Genomic DNA, 25,631 nt, shown 5'->3' with positions numbered 1-25,631 from the left:
TAGTGCTAGATGTAAACATCATAGTGTCCTCAGCAGGTCTGCTAGCATTAGATGAGCTAGCTTTAAATTCACCTTTACTTCTGCACGGTGAAACCTGCTTGCTGTAGTTAGGTTGAAAAACATTTTTTAAGTTTCTGCATGAAACTGCTTAGAACAGCCGATATCGCCAACACTCAGCAACTCACAAAAACAATTTAGGCTGATAAATAGCACTACAGGTACGAGGAAAAATATGTATTTTTGATTTGGTGTGAACTGTCCCTCGAAGTTATCAGTGCTAAGCAGTTAACAAATCAAGAGCAAATAAGTGAGTTAGTAACTATAGGTTACAAATTATAAAACTGACAGCGCTATTTATCAGTTAAAGAGGAAAAAGTGTATTTTTGATTATGTATGTGAATTGTCTCTTTAGTGCTTGCTCTCAATTTAATATTGTTTTTGATGTTAATACAGCCACTTTGAAGGTCTGTCTCTGGTCTCTTAGCCATTCCTAAAAGGAAAATATACTGTTTAAATTATTTGCAGCCTCTGCAAAAAGGACAATGTATGCACAAAGTTTTGTTTTTTTTTTCAACCGTCCACAAATGAGACAAAAGCAACAATTTTTGTGGCTTGAGTTGACAGACACACACACAAATAGACTTTCCATAAAAAAACATGTTTTTAAAGTTTAGCTTTTCTTTTCTTTTCTTTTCTTTTTTGATCTACAATATCAGACTGATTATGTTCACGCCATTAGATAATCCGCCAATTTAAAAGAATCATTAAAAACCTGTTGGCTGTCACACAGCAGCAGGAATGGTACCAGCATCTGCAAACTAACAATGGACATTTTCATGCACGTAACACAGCGATGGTAAGCACATTAATTATGATTATTAATTAATCAAGGCTTGGTCATGATCTAATTGTGACTGACATTTTATACTTTTCAGAAAATCTTGTTGCCTTCAGGTTACTGTGAAAATCTTGGGTGGAATGATGGTGTGTGGTGTTCATTTAAATGGATATTTCAGATTTTTTTGGGGAAGGGTTTTATGAAGTAGTTAGTCATAGTGAATTGCATTCAATAAATGTCACATGTCAAAAGAATAAATAAAAGTAGCACCCTGAGGCTTTACAAAGTAAAAGTTTCTCTCATGCTGACACTTTCTTTGCACTTTTTAATTAATGTTATCAGTGATTATATAAACTACCAATACAGATAATCTGCAAAATGCCAAATATCGGTCAGGCCAATAAGCTGTCTACCCCTAATTTTGTTGCTGACCCCGTCCAAAGCTGTACATTGATTTTTCATGTTGGACTTCAGCCTGCTTCTCCAAAGGGAGGGCATGCCAATTTATATCTACCATATGTAATATACTCACTATGGATAAGTAGTTCATACAACCCCACTTCAAAGAAAAAACAAAAACACGAAACTATCCCTTCAAGTACTGCATAATTTGCATTATAATTTTCCTCCTAAAGTGTCTATATATAGCTTGTTTAGTCTCTGATACACAGTTAGTTCCTGAAAGCTTAAAGTAGACCTTACAGTTAAGGTAGGGCCCCGCACTACATCTCTGCATCTATGTACAATAAATTAGACCATTCTAAGATTAAGTTATTCCCAACAGTGACTTGGATGTACGTACCTATAGACTCGGTCATTTAGTGATAGCCCATTACTCGACCTGAGGTGACTTTGTAAGCTCATTTATCTAAGCTGAAGCAAGTAATAAAAAAAAGGACAATGTTTAAATACTGAAAGGTTCTGGCCTTATGTCTACAAGAAAAAGACGACCGAAATAATCCTTAGATGTAATCACTGACTCACTGTTAAACTTATGTCTTTCCCTTTTTGTCCCATTATGGGCGTGGTGTTCATTCTTTGCATTTTGTAATACATTATGCTCTCCATCGGTTGGAAACAGACAAAAGGCTTTGCACACTGTATTACTAGCTCCCATTAAATTTAATGAAGCACAGCTTCGATCTTGCAGAGATCTTCATCAGGCTTTGTCAGGCAAACAATGACTAACAGCACAAAGAGCTTTGCCCACCCTGCAGAGGTGCTCTCCTTTTGTACCTCCTTCTTTTTACATCACGGCGATCACACTGTACCCCTGTATTATTGCTTGTAGTTTTAAGCAATATTTATGTTGTTATACTTTAGCTGGTTGCAGTTTTCAGCTTAACACGGCCTTCCTTCACAGGTGACTTGTGAATCCAACATTTCAAATATGCTTTAAAATGGCCTCCAGTGTCTGCTTCTTAATTAAATTTAAGGCGAAGAACAACAGCCCTCACAACTTTGTGCTCATAGAGAAGAGATTCATCTAATTCCAAAACACCTACAAGCACAGACAAAGACTTACCTGAGTTGGGGTCTACAGAGAAATACGGCTGTCCCTCCAGTATGCTGTAGACAAGTTTAGCGCTGTTCCCATATACCGGATCATCGGCATCTGTAGCTGTTACCCGGGTAACTGGAGTACCTGTGGGGCAGAAAGACAGAGTCAGGGACCATAACTGTATAGGCAATCATCTCTACATCGCTTTGGCAATCAACATGAGAGTATTCATCCCTATGTGGGGTTGATTTGTATAAAAATCTCATCCCAAGCATATCAGACATGCTTGGGATTTGTGTTGTTGTGTTGCCCTGAAATATCAGCAGTGTGCATGATACTTGAGTGTTTTAAATCTGTATATGAAGGACAGTATCATAATTATGAGGATGGGAAGGGCACGGTTCATTTAATGAGCACCTTGCAAAACCAAAAGAAAATTAAAAACAAAACAATTAAAAAATACAAGTAAAAAAAAAAAAAAGATAAAGAAAGGACAGAGCAGCTGAACCTTTTTTGTCCCTTAGTTTATCACAACATTTCCATGTAGCCTTGATGTAGAAAAACCTGCAACACTCTCCCCTGTAATATCATAAAACAATATAATAGTCATGAATTCTTACAACCAATGTAGTAATTAAACCTTAGGGCAGAGCACACAGGGAGCACATCCTCCCTCAATACTTAGAACATGTGCATTTTTCCCCTCCAATAAAAACACAACACGCAGAATACTTCTACTTTGACAAATTTGAAGACATTTTCATCAAAAATTAGTACCTAAAAAAGTCAGCAGAAAGCTAGGAATTGGATGGTTGTGGTCAAAAATCTTTGGCTAGAGGTCCTCCAAACCCCTTTTTAAAAAAATGAAGACTTATTTTATATAAATGGGACAAAAGCTTTCATAATATTTTCATATTCATATTCATTTTTATAAATTTCACATTATAACTAATGGCAAATAGAGAATACACATCTCAAACACTGCAGCAACTGTTTTTTTAAACCAAGTGCTACTAAGTGAACAGTTATTGTAAGCGTCAATGAGTGAATAAGCCAAGAATATATATATATATTAGCAGCAGTTTCAAGCACAGTAATTGATCTGTTGATACATTCAGAGCTGATCAGATCCGATCAATGAATGAGCCATTGCTGTGAGTGAATGCAAATCTTTAGACCAGCAGAATGAATGTTTAATGTTTCTATGTGCCTGGTGTTGTTCTGCTCCGTCTGTGCCCAGAGCGTCCCCTGCACTCCGAGAGTGTGTTGCAATGAATAAATAACTGGCAGGTATAAATATATGTCCAGCTGCAGAAATGGAAAATCTTTTTGCGGTGTGGTGTGTGTGTGTGTGTGTGGGGATCCCCAAAAACTGGCCTTTTTGCCCCCCCCACCACCATAATTTTTAAAACAACTCCCAAAATAAATGTAGTCTTTTGAGTATTTTTTTCAGGGAACTGAACTAAAAGCAGCATGATATTTGAAGAAGCATGTGTTCCCACCCACAAGAAAACTGCATCTTGTGCCCTTAATCCATCTTCCAATAGTGTGTGTACAGTTCTGTCAATTACTCGACATAACTTCAGAAGACATATGTTATAATGTGTGTTTGGCCTAACTGAGCAAGCCAGTCATGTCAGTGTTGATTAGTCATTTAGTCCCTTGTAAAGCTAGCTTCTGCTGGGTATGTTAGCTGCTGTGCAAATCAACATGACAGTGATGGATGTGTCACAACACAGCAGGGGAAGTAAGCAAATCAAGTGATGGCCAAGTTCTACTTTCACAAACTCTTGGTCTTAAAGGACTGCAGGCCTCGCGCATTTACACTAAAAGGTGCTCTGTAATACTCTGCTGAAGGTTATAAGATAATCTACTGTATGTGTCTTAATAACTTCAAGCAAACTTCCAGCCTTAACACACAAGAAAACACTTTGCTTTGCTGGAAGTTTGCCCAATTAAAAGTTTGTGTTTACATTAATGTAACTGTTGGCACACATGTTTTCAAAGTCCTAATCGGATATCACTATTCCTTTAACACTGGAGCAATTAGCCATTACCGTCACACCAACAATACGCAATGTAGCAGAAATGAGGTCCTTTATTAAACCAGCTGAATGAGGTTTGGAGGAAATGCACGCAAAGACCTTCATCAATATACCAGCTCTGCCAAATGCTCAAGGCAAATCACAAAATAGATTAGCCACAATTCAACCCGCCATTCACAGTGCCATTCTAAGGTATCCAGAAAAGAAAAAACATGCATCGAAAAACTGAATATAAAGAGACTATTAACGCAATTAAACTCATCCATTTTAATTCACAGTGACCTAGGTCCTCATCAGTCTCAGTGTGATGGAGTGCGCACAAGAGGTAGAGAGAAAGACGGAGAGAAAAGAAGCTGACATGCTGACAGTGAGCAACACGCTGGCAGGAAGCTACAGATGGTATGGTAATTGTTTCTGTGAAAGATGTTTAGAGGTGTTCTGACAACAAAGGGAGATGTCCCTCGTCGCAGACGGCGCAGGTCCTGCCACAGGCATCGAAGTCTGTCCAGTGCACATGAAATGGCTTGTAGTAAAGACCTCCGCAGAGCTTTGGCTGCGACATTGTGATTCTGAGTCATGAATTAAAACATTGAAATAAAGAAATGCCAGATGTGACAGACACACAATCCTTGCACAGAGTGTAACCCACAAATCAGACACCTGTATTCTGTTGGCGTGCTGTCTTTTGCTGCCTCTACAAGCACCAAAACAACCTCCAACTGACCTGCTGACCAGTGTGCAGCACAGTGATGACTGAAATAGGTATTTTACAGATACAAAGTGGGTTCTCACAAAAACTAGGATGTCTTTGCAGCGGAAAGATGCAAATACTTTTAAAATTGGTGCTACATTACAAGATAAAACAGGAAAAAGGAATGGGCATTCACTTTTGCTCAAGAGGTAAAAAAAACAAACCTACAACTACTAGAATGCACTGCACCGCACCAGACAAATAAATGCTCCCGCTGACGGGAGACTTTATACAAACTTGTCCGTTTCACACTATGGCGACCTACTTGTAACAAACAATCTTGAATTACTGTTAAATGCTAGGCTAAAACATGTTCCTGAAAACAACTGAGGCAAGAAATATGTAACTCAATAACAGAATTTTAGTTTATATTCGTTATATTTATTTTACTGTTTGATCGGAATTTTTCCAGCCTTCATTTTCACTGTGCAGGAAGCAGTGTGGCTCCCACTTCCTGTTCAAAAACTTCCTCTATTACAGCTAAATAAGGCAGTAAAATATGTTTTTGAAAACATTTCAACCAGGAATAGGCAGTGCAGTAACATGATCTTGTTTTAAATTTGATTAACACTGTGATGGGTTGTACACTGGCTAGAAGGAGGGAAATTTACCACACTTCATTTAAGCATACTATCCACATTGCGTTTTTTTTCTAATCTGAGTTCAGAACAAACTCTGAGTGTATACATTGTATTCTCAAAGCAAAGCATCCCAGCATAACCTCTGCAAAACACAAAGGGCCCTTCATAAATAGCACTACAGCAAAGATGTTTTTTTTCAGTTATCTCCCTCTTTATGACGTCAGCTGCACGTGTCAACTATTGATTAATAGTCACCACCGCCTCTGTGGTCTAGTACCAGCAAAACAAAGCAAAAGCCACCTTTGCACTCAAACTGGAGAAGCAGTTTCACTGTTGCAACCCAATTATTTCACACTGAGAGAGCCTCAAGTGGTCCGCCGAGACAGAGGTGTTCTTGTAATTCATAGTCTTATGATGACCCATGCTGTTGTGTTGCCAAAGCTTACCTTGTAAATTTCATACCGCTTGTTACACCCCATGCCTTTTGCAGTGCTAAGATGACAGCAGATCAATGAGCTCTCTTTCTTCCTGTGTTTCTGCTCGCTGTGATAGAGGCAACAACAAAAAACAGCCAGTTATAACTCGATGTCAGCTGCTGATAAGACTTGGAATTTTCTCTACTTGATTCCACTAACGTGCCTCTCAGATCACTTGCTCTCAACTTTCATGAAATAAACTCCAACCACTGCATTGACTATACTTACCATAAGCTTCATGCATGTTTCTAAAAATCTCATAACATTAAATAGGCTGTTCCTATGCTCTATTCATACATTTACCTACAAATGTAATGCACCAAACACTGTGTATAACAATGTATAACGTAATCATAAGCCACTAATTCATGAACAACCCACATAATCAGAAAGGCTGCAATCCCGTGATCAATGTGCCTAGGGGAGTAAAGATGACGGTAGAATAAAAACCATGTGAAACCTATGAGCTTTGAGTGATTTTAAGGTATTTTGTCACCATGATTCGTTTCCTAATTCTTGCTACCATACTTTACCCCCTAACTTGAATTACCTTATCTACATAACTTTATATGAAGTACATAATTTTACGTTGAGTACATAATGTTAATCATGGGGCGATACTTTGTCAGATATCATATGAACTGTTGTATGAGGATAAGTTGCTTTTAATCTACACACCCATGGTATTATCGTGCAACGGTTAATATAATATTAGATCCACAAATGTCGGTAAGTACATAAAATTACAGTGGTTAGGCCTAAGAAAAGAAACATGGTGACAATGTACTTCAAATTACTTTAAGTTCACTCAAAGTTCTCATGGTTCCTAACACCGGATTGACCTTTGTAGCCATCCACCACCCCAACCTGCCTCTTTATGGGGCCTGTTTCCTTCTTTTATCCTGTCAGTGCACTGGTCATGACATTGCAGCCTTCCCCAAAAGAGAAAAACAGAAATTATTATTATTATTATTATTCTTTTTTATGGTGTTTTGGTTAGATGCCTAAAATAAGGTCTGTGGTTAAATCAATCTTCACATTTTGTTTTACGTCACACAATTTGTCAGTAAATACCCCACTTGTAAATTTTGAGGCTTTTAGATGTCTTAAAACAGGCAATTGCTAACAAGTAGCTAAATGGCACAACAGAATGTAACCACACCAAACACGGCTTTTAGTCTAAAAAAAAAAAATGTTCCCCATAAAGGTGTTAGGTCAGTAAAAACAATATCAAATCAAACTGGCTGACAGAATGTAAAAAAACATAATTATATGAATTACATCCCAAATATGTGTGCAATAATTCACATTGGTGTGTTCATACAGAAGCAAATTATATCCATAGTGTGCCATAGGTGTTTGCCAATTGTCAAATGAACAAAATGAGAGACAGCTAAAGAAATTGCACCTCGTTTTTTCCAGAGATACAGAGCCTTATCTGACTTAAAGTTAAATTACTACCTCTACAGAGGGAGAAGTCGGCCATCTACACATCCCTAATTATGAAAAGTACCTTCGTACTTCTAAAAGGTGTCTGACTATTGCAAACAGGACTTTATAAATTCAGTTACACCATGGCTGGAAGTGTGTGTGTGTGTGTGTGTGTGTGTGTGTGTGTGTGTGTGTGTGTGTGTGGGGGGGGGGGTAGAGAATAGGAAAAAAAAAATCTTCATAAAAACAGTGGAACCGGTGAAGCATGAAATAGCTCCCTCTTTCTTTCCCTCCCACAGGGGTAAAATGCTCCTCACCACCCCTGATAAAAAAATGAGGGATTAGGAAAGCCAGTGTTTTGGTCCTGTTTCAAATCAGTGCAGATTAGCTCGTCCTTCCCCTTGATAATGCTCTGAAATTTCAGGGACACTGCAGAAATGGATGCAGCTGTAGGGGCCAGGCAACGGGCACAGAAACTCAATTGTAGGAGGAATATCGTCTCCAGCTTTTATTTGAAGCCTGTAGCATTGTTGCGATTACAATAATAGCAACACAACACCTACAAACTTCCACAAAAAAAGAAGAAAAAGAATGTCTGCTAAACACAAAACCAAGCAGGAAGGAATTGGGCATGTAGAGAGCCTTCGATGGAAAACGCTCACTCAGAATGCAACCAATGTCTCTACACTCTCCTGCTCTGGCATCTTCTTTTTTTATCAAAAAAAAAAGTGTTACTTACACACTATTTTTGGTCAAACCTGTTAGAGATGTGGAAGTAGGTGCAATCATGCTATTTCCTGTCTAAATGGATTTGTCTCACTTTTCTCCTGCTGTCAGGCAAATGCCCAGACACTGAAAGATTACACATAAGCGTTTCCTGGGAGAGCAAATCTCCCTCTGTTGGGTTTGGGCAGTAGCCCACAGAGTGACACGCATTAAGCATGTATGAAAATACAGCCTGCATTTATGGTTGTTTTCCCACGCTGAGTGTAATCTCATTAATCACGTCCTGGATTTAATACCACACCATTAATTTAAACACACATAATTTCCAAAGGATGCCATTACCATATATGAGGCATTTACATCCAAATTACAGCTGTGTTTCCTGTCTTTTTTTTCCTTTTTTTTTGTGATTGAAGGGCCTGCAGTTTTTAACCCTTTGAAACATCGGGTATTACTTTCAGGCACCTTTCACAGGTAACAGCGCTAACGATGGATTGCGAAGCAGTCTCAGTCAACCGAGGGTCTCTGACTGATGCTTTGAGTCTTTGACTTTTAACAGTAGCCCTAACTTAAATATGGTGTGATTCCTAAAAAAAACTGGGGGAAAAGGCAATAAGAAACTTATTATTAACTTAGAATAAATATTCCATGATTTGCAAGAAATAAGTAATTCAAAAGATATACTGTGTATTTCAAAAAAACCTATGGCAAAATTTCATGGGAAAAAGGAAAAAAGCTGGCGAAAACAATATTTACGGCTAATTATCATCATTGCTTTAAAATAATTTCCCCTTACATTTTTTTTCAACTTTTTTAAAACTAATTTTCAGCTAATATTCTTGTACTATATTCTAATTTCCTGTTTTTTTTTCCATTTTTTTTTTCTTTTGTTGCTTGTGCTTCTTTCGATGTTTTTGAAAAATATCAAGCCAATTTGTCCAGGTTTGAAAGGGTTAAGGAAGCCCCCAGAATAAAGACATGGGGGTCTAGCCTGTTTTATCAAAGCGACAGAAATAATAGGACACACATTCCTATTTACTCTGTACACTGGCTTAGTGATAGGAAATCAATAGGAATCTTCCTTGAACCGGAGTGGGGATAAATTGGGGGATGCAGTTTGATGTGACACACAATGGCCATGGAAGGACATCGCAGCTTATTTCTGTAAAACATTATCCACACAGCACAGCTTCATCTGTACAGTCCTGCTTATTTCTTTTGAAGTATTGCGAGCATAATCAAACAGTGGAAGGTCGTAAAGATGTAGCTTTGAGCCATCACAAGATGCTCATTTGCAGACGCTTACTGTACACCGCGGGCTGGCAGGAAAAAGGAACTGAATTTGGAAATTAAACACTGAGCATGACTACAGCTTCATGTACTAAAATGAATAAGCATGATTAAGTGCCCAATATGTTAAAATTAGATGCTCATTTACCCAAGCAACCAGCTTCAAAAAAATGCTACTGCATGATGAAATAACAATGATCTTTTTTTTTTTTTTTTTTTTTATCAAATTAACACCATTGTTTTAAACTGTGTGATAAGCTGCTCCACAATTAAGCGTCTTAAAAAACTGGATGAAATAAAATTGTGCAAAGAATATACTGTTAAGATATGGCTCACCGTGCGAGATATTGTACAAAGGCAAAAAACACCCCATTGCATGAAACTATTACAAAGTCGTCATTATAATGTTTACATACACAGAGGTTCTATTTTCCAGTTGATCTAACAAGAACATTAGCTGCTTTTTTTCTCCCCCGCGCCCAGAATTCACCCTCAGCATGCTTAGCACAACTCAGCAAACCGCACCACAGGGAAGCACTGAGCTCAAGTAGCATCATACCTATAATCACTCAGAAGAATGTGACATTACAGTTCATTTACTATTGCTGGAATGCCAGACTTCTCCATATACCCACGCCCAACAAGCATGGCAGCTGTGTAACATCTCAGCTCTGCTCAGCTTGGACCAGCTCAGAAGCGTGAAGGATAGAAGACAGGGGGCATTCATATGTATGCAGGCACTGAGCCATAGAGAAGGGATATCACTGAGGCATGGGGAGAGCTGTGGGCTGCATGAGGCGTGGGGCTAACAGTGCCCCGCTGTGAGCCCTACCCGGGTAAAACAATACTGTTTATGTCTGACTGGCTTTACACTGCGGGGGTCGAAAAAGAGAGAGGGAGACACAGAGAGAGGGGCAGAGGGGCAGTAGTGTGGTTGACAGCATAGAATTCTTGGTGGTTTATTTAAACAGTAAGGTATGCACAGAGCAAATATTACATATTGGAGAATGGTGGATGGAAAAATGGAAAGAAATAGTTGTCAGATGACACAAGAGGTCATTTTGAAGGTCTACAACTCATAGGCCACTTTAAAAAAAAATGAAAAAAAAAGTCTTTCTTTTGCATTTAAAAAAAGTCAGCGTTCATATGATAACATTGTAAAAACAATCCTTGCGTACACAGACATGCAAAAACAACCAAAAACACTGTAGTTTGCATGCTAGGCCAATAGTTGGCAGTGTAACTTTGTCATGTCATACCATAGAGGAACATCAAGTGCATGCACAAAGTGCAGCCGTGACATTCTCATAGGATCCACGCATTGCCAGTTTACTACTAAAAGATTACATTCTGGAACAAAAAGCTTGCATAAATATGCAGTGCAAACATTAATTATGGTGACTGGGTTTTTAAGCATGTCAGAAAACTTTGAACTTGGTGTTATGACTGTGTAGCCACTTCAGGCTCCAACACCATCATCGAGTTTAGTGATGGCACAGCTGTGTTGGGTCTCATCAAAGATAACAATAAAAGGGTCCTCAACCAATCAGATGACCGACTGTTTGAATTCCTGGCTCCACCAGTCTGCATGTCGAAGTATTCCTGGCAAGATACTGGGCCCAAAATTGATCCCCATGGCTGGGCCTGAAAAGCAGGAGGCACCTGGTATGGTAGCCTTCACCACTAGTGTGTAAAATGTGAGTAGTGTAAAAGTGCTTTGAGTGGGTTTTGATCAAGTCCATTTACCATTTACAAAAGAGTGATTTGTGCGGTTTAACATACAATAGGCAGATATTTATCCTGCATAAGGGATGTTTACACTAGGCACCAAAAAAATAAGGCCAGGCTGATCATGAATGAAATATGTCACCCCCCAAATGATCATTTATATGTCGATCACTCACCCTGTGTTACAATGAATTCAGGAGGAAAATGTTTTTCTTGCATGCTTTCACCGTAAACAGAAGAATCCAAAAAAACATGATGAATTGTCATATGGGGCCGCGTTAAACAACAGCAAAATTAAATAAAAACATTCGTTTTCAACGTAACTCGCTCAGTACAATCCAAAATTGCATTTATGCAGTTATATGCCCAGCACTTCCCAAACTCATACATTTCCATTATTCCTATTCTACTTAAAGTCCTTTTAATGCACAAACTGACAAGATACCATTTCATCGGAATTGTACCTTTATGTAATTACATGTGACAAATAAAACTGATTCACTGATAAAAAAAAATCGGCAATTCCTTTTTTTTTTCACCTCCTGCTGCCAGCAATTACCAACAACAAAAACAGACTTCTGCGCTGTCGACTGACAGTATTTAATGTGAAAACACTTTATTATTTTGAAACTGCAAACCTTGGAATGTATCAATTTGCCAATTAGTCAATTGTTCAACCAATCCATATAACAAATTACGTAAACTGCATGCTAAAAGTAGCTGCTCACATTCAGTATTAGACTGCAGTCAGTCAGTGTGTGGTCAGTAAATATTTGTCTGGTCTCATAACAGTCACTTTTCTTACGACAGCACTGTGCAAACTAATGTAATGAACCCAAGCATAGTGAAAATGTAATAATGCATCCCATGGCAATGACTGTTTAAATGAGTCCAGCCTTCACTTAGCTACTGCCCCCACTGCCCCCCCCCCCACTCCAGCTTTTCTAGGTCAGAATGATGGTGTGCCAAAGCCTTTCTCTAAAATGGCTGGTCTGTGGGGCTGGACTGTCCCCTGATAGCGCCATTGCGGTGACAGGAAAGTGATTATGTATTGATCATGATCACATAGACACTGGTGTAGCTCTCTCTCCTGTCTGTGGGCAGAGAGGATAATAGCTCATGATCAGACAGAGAGACTGACAGCCCATCTCTCCAGGCAGTGCCGCCAGCACTATTTTTGGACAGTACCTTTTGATTGAAATGCATGTGCACGGGTGGGGAATAACGCAAGAATTAAGAGGCGATTAGCTCTGCGAGGCAGAGTATTGTCAAATACAAAGTGTAGCGCTGTGCTGTAGTGTGGCAGGCCAAAGCTCTTGATAACACAGAAAACGGTTGTAACGAGGTGGAGAAAACAAGCGTGTCGAGGCATCCTTTCATCCATCCATCCATCCCCGTCCGTCTATTCTCTCGGAGGAGAAGATGACATACTTGGAGCGGTGCCAGTTGATTTTCTACAAAGCCAGTTTTAGATTCCTGGGCTGCAGATGGGCATTTATGGCAACACTGCAGATGGGCATTGAGGGAAACCCTTAAACAAATAAGCATGCTCATAAACAATGTGTGAACTTTTTTTCTCATTTTCCAAAGCAGCTTCACATTGGCTCTACAGTGCGAGCAATTCACTCACAATTGAACCTTAAAATGGATAATTGCGAGCTGTAAAAATAATTTAGGCACACAGAAGTGGTGACACTAACGACCTTTGCTTGCTAATGATTCAATAGCTGACATTGTAGATAAAAATGAAGTCCATTCATTTTTATTTTGGGTGAAGAGAGGAGGAGGAAGAGGAATCAGCCAAGAGATATTTGTGAGCAGCATCTGCAATTAACACCCGTGCGGCAATACCTGACCGTCTCAGGTGCTATGCATGCTGTGGTGCTATTTACTTTATGTAGCTAATCAGCTAAACTATCACTTGCCACCAGTCTGGTGCTAGCTACCGTTGCATGCATACTTATCAAGATATGAGATAATACTAAGCTATGAAATGAAAACACAAAGGCCCCTGTACTTTGAGCCAAGACGGCAAACTCACAGCAGCGCATTAGCGCCACTTCCTCCATTCTTAATTCAGTTAAATTTATCACAAAACACAGGGAGGGAAAAAATGGTAGAAACCTCAGGAAGGGATAATATAATATTTTCTTAATGAAATGTACTGAAACGTATGTATATTTAAAACAAAGAAGGTAATTTATCATTTTGGCCGGTAAAATAAATATGCTCAGCTGGTGGATTTTTTTGTGCTACCCGCCATCTCACTCAGTGAGTGAGAAAAAAAAAAAAAAACTGTATTAAAGAACCAATACAATACACAAAGAGAGGGAACACACATGCACACATAGTATAAATATGTATGCAATTAATAGCTTAATAAACTCATTGGAACATTTTGAACTGTGCTCCTAATTTTCTTTGTGTACTCTTTTTTTTTCATTTTAGGAACATGTGTACTCTTCATGGGAAAGAAGTTAGTATACAGTCCTGCCCACCCCTTTATTTGTCACCATTTCCACCAACACTCACATGATCTACAGCGCAGGCTGTGACTAAAAGTGGTGGCTCTCCTCTGCCATGATGTTTTATATTTATACCTGGAAGATGTAAGTATTTCAGATTACAGGGAGGCACTGTAAATAATCGCAAGGCAGGAAAAAACATGGCCTCCCTCAGCCCATCGGTCTTCATAACAAGACTAATGCATACTCATGCTAAAGTGCGTGTTTTAGCCGGGCCTCAGCTGAGCGCAAATGAATGAGGAACATCCTGCAGAGGCTGAAAAGATCAGGATATATGTGTTTATATCAGTAACACACTTTTCAAAATTAGACTCGCCCAAATGCAACACGGGCCAGAGGTGGGCTTGCAACAGGAAAAATAACATCCTGAAGATAAGATATGGTTGTCAGCATCCAAGACACTGTTCCCAAGAGCCAATGATGGATAAGGGACGCTGCACTTGTGAAGAGTGAGGGGACCGTCACACTTAAACACTTACATTGTCAATGTTGTAGTACAATTACTAGTCTTTTATAAGACAGAGGGAGCCATCACACAGAAGCTGGGGACAGTGTTTGTGTATGTGTGTGTTTTTGTGCTTGCAATATGTGTGTGTGTGTGTGTGTGTGTGTGTGTGTGTGTGTGTGTGTGTGTGTGTATGTGTGTGTGTGTACATGACATCCCTATTTCAAAGAGTCGGCTACTGAGTCGGCCGCCTTGACAAGCCGTTTACAGGGGCGGCAGGAACAAAATAATTAAGAGGGTCCTTTGTTCCCCACTGATGGCCGTGACATATGCCGCCATTTTAAAGGGTTGTGTCATTGATTCACTTTAATTAGTTTATAGGAAATGTGTGCAACATGCAGATAGAGTTCAGGACTGGAAGTCGAGGACGGAAAATTGGGCACTTCACATGTTTAATTGCTCCCAAGGCATTTACAATGGCGAGGTAATAACAAAGAATAAGGCAAAGTATATTGTCTAATGAACAACTTTATCATGGGTAAATGAACAAAATGTTGCTTAATTTGAGAACTCTGCCACAGGGGCAAGACTGTTTAATGTGAGTTATGCTTCCTCAATAAAACAAAAAAAGCAAGAAAAAAAAAACAAGTTTCAGCATAATGCAAAACTGTTGTAAGGAATGCACTTACAGTTAATTTTTTTTTTTTTTTTTTTTTTTTTGCCACACTACATCAGCGCTCGCTCCTGAGAGCGGTAAACCAGAGATTAAACGTATTATTTAATACCAGAAATAAATTACTTATGTATACACTGTTGTCAAAATGCCCTTAACGAGACGTGGAGCCAAAAAGTGTTCCAGCTGAGCTGCTCAGTGGCCAACAGTAGACAACTCCCAGTGCAAGTGCTTATATATTATGTGATATGTGCGAGCATACAGAGACACTTTGCACCAAGGATTAACACAGCTATAGAAAAATAAGAAAAAAAACCTTCTTTGCAGCCCCATCAATGCAAAAAAAATATAGACAACTAGGCAAGATGGCTGCCAAGTAGCAGACAGCAGCAGACCACTGTTGAAAACCAACAAAAGTAGATATTTTTATAAAGACAGGTTGAAACATTTCTAGCCATGTGTAGCAGCTAAAATGGGTATTTTTTGACAAGTGTTTCGGACATTTCCAGCTGTGTTTGTAGAGAGCAATGACGTAATTCTTAATGATTGTTCTGCGTATTTACAGTTGTTTTTGTAGCAATTAAAGTTAGTATTTTTAACAACAATTTGTGAAATTTCCAGTTGTTATTGTAGCAACCAAACCAGGTATTTTTAACAAGTGTTTTGGATATTTCGAGTCATGATTGAAGTGACCATAGTGGTTATTCTTCATGAGTGTTTTGGGTATTTTCAGCAGTGTGAGTAGTAACTAAAGTATAATTTAGTATAATTTTTAACTACAATTTGGGATATTTCCTATTGTGTTTGTAGCAATCGTTTTTTTGTTGTTTTTTTTTTTAATAAGAGTTTGGGGCATTTCCAGTCATGTTTGTAGCAATAAAAGTGAGTATTTTTTCAAATACGCTTAGGGACATTTTCAGTTGTGTTTGTAGTGACAAAAGTGAGTACTTTATGCCAAAACAAGATGTTTTCCTAACCCTAAACAACATTTTTTTTTTTTTTTTTGCCTAAACCACACAACATAATATAATAATACAATAATATAATATCACAATATAAAAAAGAAAATGAAAGCATAAATAATCAGTTGAATTTGCCAATGGCTGCCTATTTAGACAAAACTTTCCTCCCCTTCCACTATCTGCATATTACCATTTTCAAAATCCCTGCCACACCAAACTAGCCAAATAGCCACATGCATAGCCAAACCTAAGTCCACACTTCCTTTCAGCACTGCTAGCAAGCAAGCTAGCATCCTACACGCCCAGCAGTTTTTGGCTTTTCACAGGGATTTATCAATCTTAATTCCAGGGCTCTTCTCACCATGTGCAAATGGTCCATCAAAACAAGTTCCCTCCTGAAACTATTTGGAGCACCTTCACTGTATCTTGGGCTTACTGCCACCCACGACAAATGTGATTGGCTTAAAAATTAGTTCCGAATTATGATGTGTTCATTCAGTTCTTTATCCAGGGCTGGCACAGCACGAGATAGGTCTGGCTATGACCACTTAGTATGTCCAATAAAATATGACTACAATGTAAAATAAGGCATTAGGAAATGACTTAATTTAAAACCAAAATAGCCCAGTTGTTACAATGTAAAATACAATGCATGACAACTTTTCACAAAATGAAAACCCTTGCAGGAACAAACGGTATAAGGATATACATTCTCTTCTGAATTAATTGAAGGAGAGAATAGGTAATACTCAGGGGTCTTTTTCAGCTAGCTGTAACAGATAGAGAACATTTTCTTTAGGTGCAAGCCTGAACATTCACATTCTTTGAGTGTGCTATTTTCATATTCTGGGGGCAGCAGCAGCACTGAGGATGACGTTGCATTAAAAACAAAGGACAGAGTTGGAGGGAAGCGTTGTCATCCCTCCCTCAGCATTAACTCCCCCAGGCTGCTGCACTGCAAGAAGATGTGCACCCCCAATTGCATATTGTCTATTCTTACAGCTGAGGTAAAACAAAAAATAAAAATAAGGAAAAAAAACAATCAAGCCCCTCAATGCTAGTCTGCAGCCGATAACCCTGGCAATTGGCCCATCTAAAAGCGACGTGTGACAGAGGTCCTTCACCTCCCACGCAGCTACATTAAGAGGCTGAACTCCACTGAATCCAGCCATACTGCAGGTTTTAGCGCCGAGCACCTCCTATGTAATACACTTTGTCATCTGACAGCCGTCCTGGAGCGAGAAGGGTTAAAGCGTTTTCCCAGAGGAATGCTGAAACGTACTACGTCTACGTGACTGGTGACTTAATGTCTTCGTCAGCCGGTGAGAGCGGTGCTATGCTGCCGTCTGACAAGCAATCCATCACAGAGAACACACAGACAGAAAGCTGCACGCTGCCACATAAAGTGTCCGCACGACAGACATGCTAAAACGCACGCCCACAGCGTGCACCTCCCGACACATGCACGTTTATCGGGGATGGAGATGGACACACATTCATGCACTTGTTAACATGCTGACAGTCATAAAACACCGGAAGACAGGCAGGTGCACAAACACACTCCAAATACTGAGCAAACACCTAACCTGCCAATAAACTCTCAAAGTAGGTGGCGGACAGAAAAAAGGGGGAGAAAAATGAGAGGAAGAGGAGAGCGGCAGAAATGGTGGAATGTGGATTTACACCCCTAGTAATCCCAAGGTTTGTTTACACTCCCAGAAGTGAAGTGAAATTTTAAAGGGCTATCTCTGTAGCGTGCTGGAGAGCAGATTCACCCAATTACACAGCAGCCCCCAGTGTGACACAGTAAACCTGCTGTAGGATTGACTGTGTGTGTGGTTTGTACGTGTGGCTTAATGTGTGTATGTGTATGTGTGGACACCAGACTGTGACTGTGGTAAAACCACAAACTGACTAAATCCATACTGCAGCGTTGAGAGCAATACAGCTGCCAATGCTCCAACACACAAACAGGCAGGGCAGAAGATGGCTGTGAGATGCCACAAATCAGCCCGGCTGCATGACAGCAGGACAGAAAGGTGAAACAAACAGTAACCAGACCTGTCTGAATTTGGCATTGCTCCACAATAAAATAAAAAAAAAAATAGAGCATTTAAAGTAATACCCAAACAAGTAAAAAAAAAAGGTTAAAAAAACGAAATTACAAGCAGGGCCATACATTTTGATGACAAAATAAAAGCAGTGAAAGCACAGCATGGCAGTCGTCTTCTTTTTTTTTTTTCTACTTTCCCCCTTCATTGTATCAGACAGCTGAGGCGTGGCAGAGACTGTGCGAGCCAGGCGAGGGCTTTAGTTAATGGGGACAGACATCAAGAGGAGGGCCTCGCCCGTACTGGAGATTTGATCCTTTCGTCTTATCAGCTTCTTTTTCAAATGACCTTGCCGTACGGACTTTTATGCCTCTCCCCTTTATTCTCTGCCGGTGATTGGATGGGCCTCTCTAGTCTCAAATCTCCGCCACCTTGATGAATGTGTTCCACCCCGATTTATGTTGCATTGACCAATCCCTCCCTCCTCCACTACCAGCTACAGTATGGCACATGAATCTCGCCTGTGGCCACTTGAAGATCACACAGAAGCAGTTGCGTACAAAAAAACACAGCTAATAAAGATGTTCACTTAGCCTCTTTCTTGTCTCTCTCTATGTGTTTATTTCGTTTGTTTGTTTGTTTGTTGTTTTTTTGCTTCTTGCACTTTGAACTCTGCAACAGAAATGGCCCACCAGTTGGACTTTTTAGTTTTTGTGACACATTGTGTCTTCAAAATGCTTCCTATCCCTAAAATATGCACAACCTGTAAGTAAATAAGCCACAATAACTGATTAAAGTATTAGAATTGTGTCATTAATTCCATATATAAAAACTCTATATAAAACACTGACATGTTTGTTTTTTTTAATCTGATTTTACACCACTAACACAATATATATTCATCCAACATATTTTTAAATGTAAAAACAGTAAGTAACTATGTCTTAACTCCATAAGCGATTAGAACTATGTACATTATTTCGTTTTTGAGATATGCTTATTTTTATGAGCACAGCAAAGGCTTTGTGATGGATTTATCATTAATTCCTCTGGCGCCACTGCGCGTTTTTATACTGCAGGTAAGGGAGTGCAAAGACATCAAAATGAACAGAACAGAGCACGGAAGCAAAAACCTTCTTGTTATTATGTTTTGTTTGCTTTTTGATGACAAGGAAGACAGAAGCCTTAGCTTTCTGCTACAAAAGAATGACTACTAATACATGCTCTTGCTATTATGTATTTATCTTTATTTATTTTAGATCAATATATAAAGGTTTATGTGAACAGTCATCTCCTGCAGCCAAAATCGGTAAATACCGGCATAATCACGCTAAAATACTATGTTTGCACGGCACATAAAGGTAATGTAAGGTCACGATGGGGAAGACAGAGGTCTTAGCATTCTACAGCAAAAAGGATGAAGGTTCTTCAATCTTCAAATGCCACCCTGGCTCTGCCTCTTCTTTCTTTCTTTTCTATTACTGCTCTCTGGCCTTTATATTTAAGTCATAACTGCTTATCAGTGACCCTAGGATCTCCATTGAGTGCTTATCATTTTCAGGAGCACACGTTTCTTGTGTTTTAGTTGAATTCATTTGCACCAATGTAAGGTAAAACAACATGAGGTCCTGACTTGATGACGGGAGGATGGAAGCTGCTTAAAAAAGCACATATATATCAATCTTTTATCATAGATTGAAATGGAAAGGATATTCTAGTTATTATGGGTTTTATTTTAAATCTGTTTAAATAGAATCATGCAAACAGCGACCTCTCCATTGTTGTGTGTGTCACTGTGGGAGGGTTAAAGGCTTAAATCAACTCTTCACTGTCTTTTGTGGGGAGCGAAATGTGACTTTAAATAGTGTTATTATGTCTTTCAATTGGATGCAATCTCTTCTTTTAATTTTAGGTATTGAGTCCCGGGTGCCTGCGGGGTCCAAATAGCTATGCTTGGTAGCTCAGACAATTAATAATGCAGACATGGAGGGATGAGAGTACAGGGGATCCTGTTCTTGCTGCTCAACACTAAAATCACCTGAAGCATGAAAAGGCAGTGCAGCCTCCAACACACACACACACACACACACACACACACACACACACACACATATATTCATGTTGACTTTTGGCTGCAGAGCCACGGAGCAAAAGTTCTTTTTTTTTTTTAAAAAAAAAAAAAAAAAGCAAAGAGTAAGTTGGAATGACGTAGCACACAGTACAAGATCCAGCACGAGGGAGACACCAAGGAGCAAAAAGGGATGAACACAGAACGGGAAAAGTGCACGGAAAAAAGTCTACAACACAACATTAAATATCCACAACTCTCCTGTTCAATAATTAATAGGTGAGCCACACAGCTGTGTACTGAAGAATGCGTATGAGAAAGCATCCTGGCATTTTAGCAGATATGAGTAAGCATTTGCCAAGTCGGAGGTGCGAACTGCAAAAAACTCCTCGATTTGCCGTTTATAGTGGTGATGCAGAGAGGACCTCCCACTCACCAGCCTCACTTCAAACAGTCCCCTGTCACTTATGGCTGATATGTAACACAGCTAATAAGGACACCACACAGACCCACACACGGAAGAAGTAAGATTACCTCCCCTAACCTTTGAAATGAAACTTTTTCTGTAATTTTGAAGGATTCACTAACCAGATTGCCTGAAATATGTTCCATCTTAATCATCAGAAATGAGTTCTCCCAAAAGCTAATGACTCAAGATTAAAGATTAAATTACAGAGTTGTGTATGAATAAATAAATGAAGAAACATCATTGACAGATTTTTCTTTTAAGTCATCTTACTACATTTTATATCCACACACGTCTAATTCAGCAGTATAGCAGAGAGAAAGTTCGGTGAACTATCCCAGCTCAGTGTATTGCCTAGAAGAAGGGGCTGATGGGTAATTAGTGAGTAAATGTGTGACTGAGTGAGTGAGAAAATGACTGATGCAGCTGAGCTACACCAGATCTTTCTCCAGTGAGATGTGACATGTTACTCAGCCTAATGAATTCACAGCAAACTTCACTCATCTCACATATGGGTGAGATTCTACATCTTAAAAAAAGACATCATCATAACAGGCATAACAGGTTTTATTCATACAAGTCTCCCTCTCTCTAAAACAATTTTAAATGTGATTTAAACTGGTGATTACAATGAATATGGAAGATTTAGGTTACAAATCATTGTTTCTCCTATTATATTTGGGATGTCTGAGACAGGAAGCTTGATGAGCACCTGAAAATTTGTCCTCACTTGTTTTCTCTTATAACTTAAGATCCAGGCGTTTTTCAGAGGGAGCTGAATTATCCTCAGAGGTCTCTTCCTTTCTGAAACAACCGGTCCAGGTGATTTAAACGGGTAAAAACACTGAATAAAGCAGTTGCACATTAGAAATGGGTGTTCCTCCAACACAGTTTGGCATGCTTGAGATGGGTCGCTAGTCCAGGACTTTCTAATGTATGATCTCTTATATCTTAAGATTCAGGCGTTTAGGATGTTTTTCACGGGAGCTGAAATATCCACAGAGATCTCCTCCTCTCCAAAAAATGTAACTCATGATTTAAACCAGTAAAACTACTTTACAAAGCATATTCATGTCACAAGTCAGTGTTTCTTTGAATCTGTTTGGGATGTCAGAGACGGGCTGCTAGCCAAGCACCTGCTAACAGAGGTGGTTACCTATTTTTTCTGCTAACTTCAAGAAGCAGATGCGGTCTCTTTCTCTCCAAAACAAACAAAATCATGGGTTTAAAAAAACTGAATAAAGGAGTTTCACATTACAAAAATCTATGTTTTTCCAACCCATCATGGAGGGGCTGCTAACTATGTTTTGAAATGTAAAAAATGCAAATATCTGGAGTCAGTGTCTGATTTGTCCATTCTGGACAACTAAAAACATAGTGTTGCAACATGGCTGACTCCATGGACGAGGACCCACTCCCTATGTAGATATTAACTGCTTATTCTAAGATCACGAAAACAACAATTCTTATTTTCAAGTGATTATACACCTAAGAAAACATATTATATTATATTTCATCCATGCTGGGCCTTTAAATTCCTTAAAGATGAATATAAAAATGTTACGTCATGTCTTGGTCACAATAACTCTTTGTTATTTCTACTCTGTGCCTGCTTACATTAACACTCACACCCACTCCTGGTCCAACCCAGAGTGAGAAGTGCTCTGAATAGAGGCTGACTACAGTGTGAGTTGTGGTCAGCGCACACAAAGGATGGGCTTTGACAGCTGACTCACTTTAGGGGTGAAAGAGGAAAGTGACTCAAATCATTAACCAAAGTTTCAACTGAAAAGCAGATTAACAGTAAGACTACACTGAAATGTTACATAAAGAGGAAAAACTTAACGTCATCTTATATGTCATGGTGAGACCTGCGCAACTTCTGAAAACAGTTGGAATAGTGTCCTCTGTGGCTCTGCAGGAAGACAAATATGCCTGGAGACTGGCTGGCATTATGGGGAGTGTGAGGCTCAAAAGATGTGGGCTCTTACCAGACAAGTGTGTGTAACAAAAGACATATTTAGGTTGCATTTTGGGAACTGTAGGATCAAGTGTCTTTTTGGAGCTATAGGGACTCAAATCAAGGATATCTCTGTGTCCCCTGAATTGATTTTCATCATTGTTTTTGTTCTTAATTTAATCTCTCTCTTATAAGTGTTTTAAAATGGAAAGCACTCTTCATAATAAATACTCTTTTCTGATAACTCTCTTTTCTGATAATAAATACTCTTTTCTGATAACTTGCTGATCGGAAGCACTCAGATTCAAATCAGAGCAAAAAAAAGCTGTCATTTTGGCCTGGTAGAAAACCATTGATATAATATTTTCATTACAAATGAATCAGTTTATTCTCTCAAAAAATCAGTTAATCATTTCAGTATCAGTATAAAGGTCAGAAAATAAATAAAAAATATCTGTTATGAATAATTAAAAACCTAGAAGTTATATCTGTATGTTGCTAAACTGCTTTCTTGATTATGTTGTTGTGGCAACAATATTGCTGCCTAATAATAATAATAATAATAATAATAATAATAATAATAATAAATGATGCTACAGCCACTATCACTGGTTATCGTATTGAAGCCTGTGTTGGTGAAAAACAACTGAATTATGTTGTCACTGAACATTTGTCTGATTCGTTTGTTATCAATATTTTTACAACTTGCCAAGATAGGTCAATTGGTAACACTTTCCCATTATCATAACAGAAAAAAGTAATATGCACAGCATTAAATTTCATCTTAAAATATTTATTTTTATTTGCTATTGTAAATCAAAGTATATTAGAACAGACAGGGCTGCAATGCAACACCTTTAAATTGTGTTTTGGACTTTGGTTGGTTGAACAAAACAAGAAAAGACAAGCAAGACACCCTTACAGTAAGTAGCTAAAAATAAGCGTGGGTGTAGATTTTACGCATGTTCAATCTTTCTTTGTTCTCCCTAATAAAAACATGAACGTAGCAAAGGACTGTAACTTGATGAAATTACAGAAAAGGCACACATCACCACAATGCAGGGAATTAAGTGATTTATGCTTAAAATTTTCTGATGAGGGAAACCTGAATGTCCCCTTTTCATATTTTTTTTACTCCTTCGATGTTAAAACAAAATGTATTCCCTTGGAAATAGGGACTGTTTGCTTGAAACACAACTAAAACGATAGTTGCTGATTCATTTTGTGTCGGTCGACAAATCAATTATTCCGTACAAGTTCATCCTACATCCAGAGACAATGTGACTGCAAGACTATTCACATATTGACGTGTTTTGAGAACTTAAACCGCAAATGTTCATTCATTCACTCCCTCACTCTCTCACAGTAAGGTGATCTGCCAACCAGTGGCCATTAGGAGGCATTACAGTGTCTTCAGATGACACAGTGAACGGGGATCAGTCGCTCTCCTCCCCTGCGGTCCTGCTGAAGGGGAGATGCTGCGTCCTTGTTTTCACTCTCAGATTGATTAACTGACCTTGATACAATGATCAGCAGTGTGCAACAGCATGACAGCGAAAAATGAGTCTTACACGGATTTCAAGGCTGCAAAAACTTTCATTACAAATTCTTAATTAAACAGGACAGTAACCCGGGACATGATGGTTATGTTTTTGGAAAAAAATGAAATAAAAAGAATTCTTTTTAGGTGTTAACACTGCGACCTTGTAAATGTATATTTTGAAAAGAAAAAAAAGTATTCAGCCAAATGAATTTCATTTAAAACTTTAGTTTCTCTCACACTCCATTGTACCACTGTTGACCCTGTTGCATCAAATCCATTTAATCACATCCACTCAGTGCGACAAAACCGAGGGTGGCCTTTGTGACGGCTCAGGTTATTCGCATCCTTTTCCTCATCATTACAAAAACAGGCACACAGCAGCTTGTACACATGCTCCGGCACACAACACACTCTCTCATTTACCTTCTCTTTCATGAACTTTGTTTGTTATTTACCTCCATACCTTTTCATTTCTCGTCCCTTTCTACTTCACGGGCACGGTGCACACACACACACGCACAAAAAAAGAGGCGACTTTGTTTGAGAAATGACACTGTGGCTAAGGAGAAAGCTGCTTTTTGTCCTTAGTCTAATTGAGAGTCTTTTGCTATTCATCGGGGCAAGGCAGCCAGGCCAGCAAGGGAGGCAATCTCATGCAGATCACATTGAAGGGCTTCATTACCTAGAAGCCAGCTACTTTTTGTTCTCCCTCAAGGGAAGGTAGAGAGAGAGAGCATTAGCTTAGCAAAAGAGAGCGATGGAGGGAGGGAGAGGTACAGAGGAAAAGGGAAAAAAAGTGTGTGCATGAGTGAAAGAGAGGGAGTTACAAAGAGAGTGCGTCTCTGCGGGCTGCACAGGGGAGCGGGGACAAATTACACCTGAACAACAGCATCTTTACGATGCTGCACAGCACCTTTATGCCAACACAGGGAATATATGTGTTTTAATACACTCATATGCACTTGTGCACGTGTGCACGAGGTGCACATGCATTTACATGACCAGAGCAAGCATGCATGCCTGGCTGCACGCTTCAGAAACAAAATAATGCCTGAAAAGGCTCTACAGGGCTTGTATTACTATATCTGGACCAGTGACTGATGATGTTATATACATAATTCAGAGCTACATTGGATAATAAATAACATTTGATGAATTAGTAATACACATTTGTGTGTGATATTGAGCAGCTGTGACTATGTATGTGTGTTTTGTGTTTACTCCTGAACTACATGTGTTAGCTGGGGAATATGTGACTTTCTCTTTTTTTCGTATATAGCCTATGTAATGGCTAAGTGTGAAACAAAGCAGAGTGAATTGGACTCTTTACCAGCTGCTGGGCGTAGCAGACAAGACAGCCGTGAAGAAGACTACGCAGAAAAAAGGAGTCACTGGGTTATTGACAGATGACACGTTTCACAAACAAGTGAAACAAGCTCACAAATGCACATACACACACTGATGCACGTGTGTTGCCAAATTAGGTGAGATAGATAGGAGTAGCAGGTTATTTACAGAGAAACTCCAGCATGTCAGTTAAATCCTTTCTGCCTCCGAGGCCTGTCCTATCC

General features: G+C 39.1%; 1 protein-coding gene across 2 annotated transcripts in view; it reads right to left on the bottom strand.

The window, feature by feature from the left end:
- Nucleotides 1-25,631, bottom strand: part of cdh8 (cadherin 8) — a 125,949-nt gene that overhangs the window by 45,103 nt on the left and 55,215 nt on the right. For both annotated transcript variants that reach the window (XM_042486256.2, XM_088080959.1), the window contains exon 4: nucleotides 2,364-2,483. In XM_042486256.2, coding sequence (XP_042342190.2) covers nucleotides 2,364-2,483 — 120 coding nt within the window. The remainder of the gene's footprint in view (nucleotides 1-2,363; nucleotides 2,484-25,631) is intronic.

This window comes from Plectropomus leopardus, chromosome 1 (assembly GCF_026936395.1).
Source record: "Plectropomus leopardus strain MGB_pleo_1.0 chromosome 1, ASM2693639v1, whole genome shotgun sequence".
In the NCBI taxonomy this organism is placed as follows: Eukaryota; Metazoa; Chordata; class Actinopteri; order Perciformes; family Serranidae; genus Plectropomus; species Plectropomus leopardus.
This window is presented reverse-complemented; position numbering and strand designations above follow the sequence as displayed.